The following is an 8,642-nucleotide window of genomic DNA, read 5'->3' as shown; positions in this document are numbered from 1 at the left end:
ATCTTGGCATGGGCCATTTATGAATATATCTCAAGGTACCAGGTACTCGGCTCCCCAGGCGGTGGGAGCAAAAATGCCTAGCAGGGAAAACATTGCCTGTCCTAATTTATCATCACTACAAAATATCAAAGGGAGATGTCTTTTCTGAAAGCGTGTTCTCTGCTTACTATTCTTCCTAAACATTTCACTTTTAAACAAACAGTACTACTACCATTTCAGGCCACCAAATAGCCTAGAACAGAAATGCAGATTTTGCTGGTTTACAGCCACTGTCTCTGGACTTACTGACCCTAACAAAAACTCACTAGGATCCAGACAAGAGGGATAAGCTCAGATATGCCAACCTGGAAACTCAACACTGAAGAAGAGGCTTGACTTCCCAGAAGTATCAGGATTTCTGGCCACATTTAACAGAATCACATGGGGGATTACCAATCGTACTCTATTGTAAATTCACTGATTTCAGCCCCAGCTTACACTGGCTAAAACTAAAATAACAACATGGGCCCTTTAGTCACTGTGAGATATAAATTTCCTTTAGAAATCCATGAACCTTGATACCAGTCTTCATAGTCCTCAGAAATTTTTAATGCATCGAATAAAAATATTATTTATTTATGTTTTGCAAAAGTCTATAAAACAAGAGTCTACAGCCCTTTATTTTGAAGAAGGCTTTATGTTTTTACAGAAGACAACCCTTAACCTATTACTAGGAAAAGATAATTTCTCCTTGAGGAAAAGCTTACCAGGTGATCATTCTAGTCCATGCCAATGACAAGTAAGGAAAGTTCAGTGATGCTTTTCTATGAACTGAATGACTCAGAAAAGTACACTTAGCTACACTATACTCAGAATACTACACTTATAAGCCAGCTGATGTGTTTCCACAATATTTAATCACTAAAAACTTTGTCATTCTTTTTGCTTAAAATGGGAAAAACGTTTTTGACTTTCCAAATACATTAAGGTCTTATATAAGGCAACCAGGCAGGTGTCTCGGCTAATTTTTTTATTTCAGTCAGGCTGAGGTGTTAGGTGCTTCACCCACCAGGGATAAGGCTTTGGTGGGTATGTTAGAAGCAGAATTTCAGAATTTTAGATTTCTGCAAGCAGACTGAAATGGCAAGATGTGAAACATCTACCAGTTTTATATACCTTCCACGGAACATGGGACCTCAGCATGGACTTCAGAATGACAGCTTTGGAATTTTGCTTAAATTCCATTTTGAATCTAGCCCTGTGAGAGTTTAACAACCCCTTGGGTGCTTTGAAAAATCTTGCCACTTCAGGCATCTAAGAACCTATTAAAACCTGATCACTATGATTTACGCGTGCTCTATATGATCTCAGATATCCATCAAGTAATGGAGAGAATGTCAAACACGTTCAATATGGTGTGATGAGACAAACCTAGGAAGCAGGCATGACATGAAAGTGATCACTAAATGCAGTCACCTCTGTTTAGTTCACAATAGATTATTCAAGACAATTTTAGTGGTACAACACTTGAGCATGCCACTAGAGGCCACCAGGTTACTACTTTCACTAAGCAGCATCTACCAGTTTGGAAAATAAGTGCTTTGTCAGAAACAGTTGTTTTCCCCTACAAAACTTAGTGCTTTAACACTTACCATTTAACTGAGAAAATAACACACTACAGTAAATTTAGCTCATAAGATCATTCTCTGTTGTCAAATCTCCTGTTTCTTCTGTTCCCTTCTTCACAGCTAGCAGAAATGCATGAAAAACAATTCAATTTTCGCCTTATAGATATTAAGCCTCTCTTCTTACTAATCATCAAGAAAATCTTGGAAGCATGGTCAAGTTATAGTCTAGAGGCTCAGAAACCAAAAAAGCAGCCAGAAACTCAAACCCTGAGTATTATTTTAGATCTTTATTTTTTGCAGTTTTATTCAGGCTTTCTGACTGTATTATGTTGCTAACACTATTAGTAGTTCCTCTAGTAATGATTTTCAAATAAAGACAATTTTTGGCAGCGTTTGGGAGGTGCAAATTCATTGTAGAAACTGCAGTGGTTTGTTTTTACATTTTTCTCCTCTTCTCCTGCAAACTCACAGGAGGGCTTAAAATCTGAGTACAAGAAGTTGTTAAAGCTCCACAATGGTAAGTGAAGTTAAAAGAAACATTTGTTTCCTTTGAATTCTAGATTGCCAGTTGTTTTTCAGACAGTTTCTCACATCCCTCTACATTCCTCTGTGTAGGGTCCACCAGCACTAACTGCTCTTCCTACCTCCTTCCCTGAAGACTGGGAAACCTACAACAGGGTTACACTCTGCTCCTTCCAGAGAAAGGAACAGGGGGCTGGAGACCTGCTTTCCAGTCTGTCCAGTTTCTTTTCAGTCTCCACTTCTGATAAGTGATATCTGACACTTTTTTTCATGGGACTGCAGCCAAAGAACAGGGATACAAAAGGGGAAAAAAAAGTGGAACACAAGTAAATTCTCCTGATTTGTTTTGTGGGGTGTTTTTTGTCTTCCTAAAGAAGTTTTAAATGATTGTTCAGATACAAGAAGCCTCCTGGATTTAAAATGTCAGTAGGGTTAAAAACAAACAATAAAAAAATCCAAACCCAAAGAAAACAAAGAAAAAAGGGGGAGAAAAAAAAGGAAAAAGAAAAAGTTTTCAATGCTTTAAATGGCAGCTCTGGGGAAGGAATCTGTACAACAGCATCACAAGCCTCCAGGTGTCAGGGGCACATCAGCAGATGTACTCAGCTTACAGATGAACGTCTTTTTTCTTGACAGTTCAGCCTACAAATTCAGACTTGCATCTGACAGTTGAACTGAATTCTTTCCCTCAGAGGCATCAGGAGCAGTAATAAAGATCTGGCAACAAATAGCTGCCCCCAGGAACATTTATGTGATGGTGGTGTCTCTTAGCTGCTCAAAGCCAACTTAGACTCAAATGCAATTCACTAAAATGTTCTGTTGATGATGTGCACAAGGAAACAGAATCTACCTCCTAGTTTTTAGCTGAATTGGTTCTGCATAAATACCAGCTGTGAGCTCAAGCAGCAGACTTCCTAGTGGGGAAAAAAAAAAAAAAGCTCTACAGTTTAGAAATTGTTTTGAATATTATGAACTACTGCAATTCATTTTAGGATATTTCAACTTTATTTCTTTGAAATGTAGGTATACTTCGGGCAAAAAACTACAGCTGCCCCAGACTAGGATTTTGAAATTAATTACTTAATTTATAATCTGTTACTCCAGCCTGCAGGAGGGACTTGATGCAGCAGTGCTGGGAGCCAGGATCTGGGACCCAGGCTGTCTTGAGAGAAGCCTCCAGGAAGGAAAGATACTTCCCAGCTTCCAAACAGCACAGAATTGCCTTGAGAGGCAGCATCCCCTACTCCCGCCATACCCCTATCCAAATATTTAACCTCTGTCTTGGGAACAAAAATTGGTACCTAACCCACTAACTTTACATGGGTGCCAGCCCCTAACCTTGTGAATGATTTAACTCAGTAAAGATTTTGCTTATAGTTTATGGGATGGACAGCTAAATTATCTATGCCCTCTCTTAAAGCTTTTCACTACTGGAGACTGGTCCCATTTAATGGAGAATTATGCTGTTCAGGTTCTTTGCTGATCACTTAGCATTGCTTAAAACCCCTCCTGTGCAAATCAGAAAATACAGGTCGGTAGAAAAGCAAGGATGCTTACTGAGTCTGCCCACTGCCCTGGCAATTCATTCTCTCCAGCATAGGGCATCCAGGCTTGGTTCCTGTATGCTGTGGGTGGTGTTGGGATAAAATAGCCTGTGAAGCCAGGTCGGTTTGCTGCTGGTATGGCAAACACTGCTGGTACGGTATTTCCTAATAAGAAAGAGAGTAGATATAATTAATAGCTGACATTTTCATTATAAATTAGAAGATAGTGCTTATGAAGTAAATGGAATCTGTGGTGGTTTTTTTCTTGCGTTTTTTTGTGAGAATGTGATGACCATCGGTTAGATGTAAGGCTCCCACCATCAGACTAGAATTTGTCTATAACGCTAGGAAATACTGGAGAAGGTAAGATCTGCAGTTGTCTGTATAATCATGCACAGCCTTCAGATAAAGATATGAGTACTTTAGTCCTTAGGACTTGGTCCTTGTAGCAACTGATCATCATCAAAACTTTGAATCTTTAGAAAAAAAGGCTTTTTTTCCTCTTATGTTTGCTTCCTTGTACTCATTTTTTAGCTGATGTTACCATGGATTTCAGAGTAAATCAGCTTTCTTTTCACAGTTTACACAGTCTGTCTTAACATCTCTAGGCACAAAACCTACAAAAATGCATGAGTGATACATTTAAAAGGCTGTAATCTCAATAAACCCATCATAAAACTTCAATGCTTCTGTAAAAAAATACCAAAGCTCTACCTGCTCAATTCCTTTCCCAGGAATGGTCTATGACTGCAATGAGTGATGCCACTAAAACTTAAATAAATATTTCCAAAGAAACTTGTCAACACCAAATCTGTTTTATCATGTTTTCATCAATAGGTATGCATAGGGATGTCCAGGAAGCCTTCTACTAAAATACCACTATCATACTCCACATTGGGTGGGAGAAACCAGCCTTCCTAGTATGAGGTTCAGCCAAATCTCTGGATATGGTTACGCCTGCTTTGAGGTAGAGTTTATCCCTGCAGCTGGCAGAGATGCAGAGAACAATGTGGTTCTTGCTGCAGTTACTGAGATTATCCACAAGATATAAATAGGCTGTCTGGAAGACCAGCATCTCACTGTGTGCTCTCACTCTTTCCCTTGAGAGATGCTATCATAACTCCATGTATTTGCCAAGTTTAGAATAAAACACAAACAACTTGCTTGTCCAGTAAGACTTCCTCTAGTGTCTATTTACATGTGAAGACAGACACCAGCACTGTAGCACTGCTACACTAAGGCCATAAAATCCTCATTCCTAAATCCTGGGTGGTAAAGCTCTGTATCGCTTTTATCAGTTAGTAAACAAAGCATGTGGATGGTATGATTAGAGTTTTTAGTCATAATACATGGATCTGTATCTTTTCAGATTCACAGAATATAGCAAAAATAACATCATATATGTGAAAGCAGCAGAGCCAGTAAACCCCATGAGAACCCAACAAAGTACAACTCGAGCATTTTCACTGAGGAGTGGAAGTACAGTAATGTTGCATAGATAGGCACTGACACTCTACTAGAGTCAATGCAGAGAAAATACTATTCCTCTCCCTTCCAACTGCACACGATTTGAATATTGCCAGGACTTGTTCCCAGTAGATATGATACCACTGTGTAAGAGGTGCTGACAAAACCACAAGACACAGGCATTCCACTGAAATTCATACAGGGCATAACTGACAGAATTAGTATCACTTACTGGTGCTTCAGATACCTGCCCCCCAGAATGTCATTTACAGCCCTGCTACATCCTCACTCCTGAACACTCTGCCAGGCGGTTATGCTGCCTGCTCTGATAGATGCCGGGGACACTGCACAGGCACACACACACACACACACAGAGACTCAAACGGTGACACCCATCCTCAAAGCAGCCTCCACAAAACCAGAGATTTATAGGTTCTCAGTGACCCCCATGCAGTCCTAGGCCAGAAGCTACCAGGTATGTAAAGAGGTGAAAAATATATGTTGTAGCACAATTGTCTCCGGAGCAGAAACATATAATCAGTTTTAACACTATCTCAGGAAAAAAAAAATCAGAAAAAAATTGGAAGAAACAATGAAGAATACTGTCATCCAAAATACAGACTAAAAACTTCTGTTATGCTTTCCATTTATACAGGGTTTTCTGTTGTTAGGGACTAAGTCCTAGCTTTGGCATTGGGTTGTAGTGCCTTTTCACCTTGGTCAGGCAGAACGCTGGAGTCGCTTGACCCTCAGAGAAGCAGTCACCATGGAATTGCTACAGACCGGTGGGATCTACAACATACGCCTGCGCAGCAGGTAGCTGCAGGGTGTCTCACGGGACCTCTACCCCAATTCCTCCAGCCCCTTGGTTTGGAAGAAGGTGAGCTAAGGGAAGAGGGGTGGGAAATCCTTGTTTTCCCCAGGTCATAACCAGCACAAGGATTGCTATTTTAAATGAGTTCGCAAGACTGGAAATAAGTATTCTTCAGACATGTTCAGAGAAGAAAGTGCTGCTCCTGTAGATGACACATGGGCTTCTACACCAAAACACTCTCTTAATCAAACTATGGCAAAATCAGCTACTCTTCAAAATGAACACTCAGCTGATGCAATATCTTATTCCAAATTCTTACCACAACATCATTATCTTACAGCTGATGTTGATGGGCTGCATGAGAGTAATATTAGGCTGTTTCATGCCAAATCAGCACCTTCAGCAACGTTTTTTCATGGAATGAGGCAAGACAAATTTATTTTCATTATCAGAACATTAGAAATCCTTGTATTATAGTTGCAGGTTTCTCACAAGTCTCCTTGTCTTCCCCTGTATTACAGCCTTTTGGAGCATCCATCATATATGGAAGTTTCTTGCAACTAGCCCCACAATTATTCTGGCAAACTCCACAATGTACACAAAGGTCACTTTGTGGTTTTGGAAATGCAGCCACTCATCAGTGGTAGCACAACATACCTGTTATTAACAGACAGCAAAATCACTGAAAATGATTAACCAAGTGTATCCCACAGAACACAGTACTGCAGACACGGAGAGAGACTTCTTGGTAGCAGGCATATTTTATAGCTTCAAATTCATTAAAATGGAAGGGTAAGCATCTGCTCTTTTCAGATTCACATGCACCATTTGCAAAGTATGACAATTAGTAAAAGTAGAATGGCTCTTTCAGACCTACTATATTTAATTAACTGACAACAGATTTGCATATCCACATTATTATTCTCAGCACAAGATGGTGAATACAATGCAGATAGCTATTACTTCTCAGAAAGCCAAGACAGAAATTCTTCTGGCAGATTAACAGAACAATGTCTAATAAACCTACTAATTTCTAAACTTCAAACTGACTAGGGAAATTTTTATTTTAATCTTGTAAGCTCTTTTCTATAGCTCTTCAAGAAAACATACTTTGCCAGTGAGAACCTATTTCAAATATTTTCCCAGCTAAATGTTATCCAGATACCATCAAAACAGTGTATTAACTTAATCTCTTGCTTAGATCAACTAATTAATAAATCAAATTCATATGAAAAAGACCAGGAACTCAAAAGGCCTTTAAAAGCAGGACATTTAGACCCAAAACGAGTTCTGCACTTGAACAGGAACTCTGTTCTCCAAAATAGGAGGGGAGACGACCCAACGGATTACCTTTGGCTGCGCAGAAGCACTGCTGCCTTGTGTTTCGAAGGGAAGGGGACACATATCTTCACCTTACCCCACTCAGTAGCCTACTGTCATGACAAGACTAGGGGTTAAGTTTCTCAAGAGATAATAGGGAGTCACAAAACTCATCCCACAGTCAGGGTGGAAAATCTCAGTCTCCCTCACACTATTCTTTACACCCACTTGGTTTTCCTCCCTTTCCTGACACACCAAGCAGAGCTGAATATCATAAGGCTCGATTGTACATCATCTGTTTTGAAGCACTTGGCTTGGTATTTTTGACAGATAAAATAATGGAAAGATCCATTTCTCCATGACACTCAGAATCTTGTTACCCATCTCTTCCACTTTGGTTGTTTGTGTATACAGTGCAACACAGCATGAGTCACACAGCAATCCCAATACTGTGACTTCTGCTTTTGCTAGCCAGCAGCCTCTTTACCAGCTCTAAAAATTCCATTAGATTCTGTGATACTGGGCTTTAATAATTCAGAGTCCTGATTAGTGAGCCAGCAGAATGCCATACCTGAACAAAGACCATCTGGTACATTACTGGTGGATCTTACCTTAAGAAATGACCATTTCCTGGTGCTCCTGCAGGATAAGTGGTATTTTACAATGTAGCTAATGTTGCATTTAGAAAGGGGAAATCCTTTGTAGGTCTCCTGCTGTTGCACCAGAAAAAAATTCCACCTAATACAGCCTTTCTCCAAATAATCATCTGTGTTTACTGTATCCCATACTTTCATTTACATTGCAAGTTGGGTCTGCATTATTTTTTCACCTGAGTGAAAAGCTGATTGATCAAGTGGACCAACAGACATCGGAGCTCTCGAACCTGGTGCAAAAGATGTCTGATCATGATGCTGGACCTGATCTGCCCCACTGGACTCAGGTATTCTCACTTTGCTGCCAATATCCGATGTAGACCTGTGCATTAAGAAAGAAAAAAAGTAGAAACTTTTGTCATTCCAACTGACAGATCAGATTCATAGCCACATACGTGCCTATTAGCTACAGTATGACAAGCCAGCTAGGTACGAACTGTCTGATCTTGCTCCAGCATGACAGTAGCTTGGATAACAAATGGAGAACAGTAAGTCTGGAGAAGTCTGAGGACAACTTCTTCAGCCTAGTCGCTGCTTTGCCAAAGCATTTTATTACCATTGCACAGAGCCTTCAGTTGCTGCTTCAAACAAACACCTGTGACATGCAACACAAAAACTAGAGCCTTTCAATCGTTCATCAGCACAAGACTATATACAAATACCATATTACTACAGTATATATGACATAGTATCTTATAGTAGGAGACTACTATAC

General features: G+C 39.9%; 1 protein-coding gene across 6 annotated transcripts in view; it reads right to left on the bottom strand.

The window, feature by feature from the left end:
* KIAA1549L (KIAA1549 like) overlaps positions 1-8,642 on the bottom strand; it is a 143,331-nt gene that overhangs the window by 14,073 nt on the left and 120,616 nt on the right. For 5 of the 6 annotated variants that reach the window (XR_013930966.1, XM_080405833.1, XM_080405835.1 and 2 more), the window contains 2 exons: positions 8,104-8,249; positions 3,687-3,838 (listed from right to left, as the gene is read on the bottom strand). Coding sequence is in view for 5 of the 6 variants with exons in the window: in XM_080405833.1 (XP_080261959.1) it covers positions 3,687-3,838; positions 8,104-8,249 (298 nt within the window). In the remaining variant the exon portion in view is untranslated. The remainder of the gene's footprint in view (positions 1-3,686; positions 3,839-8,103; positions 8,250-8,642) is intronic. The other variant, XM_080405834.1, reaches the window with a different exon arrangement.

This window comes from Falco punctatus, assembly GCF_963210335.1.
Source record: "Falco punctatus genome assembly, chromosome: 10".
Taxonomy (NCBI): domain Eukaryota; kingdom Metazoa; phylum Chordata; class Aves; order Falconiformes; family Falconidae; genus Falco; species Falco punctatus.
Note: the sequence above shows the minus strand (reverse complement) of the source record. Positions and strands in the feature narration are given on the sequence as shown.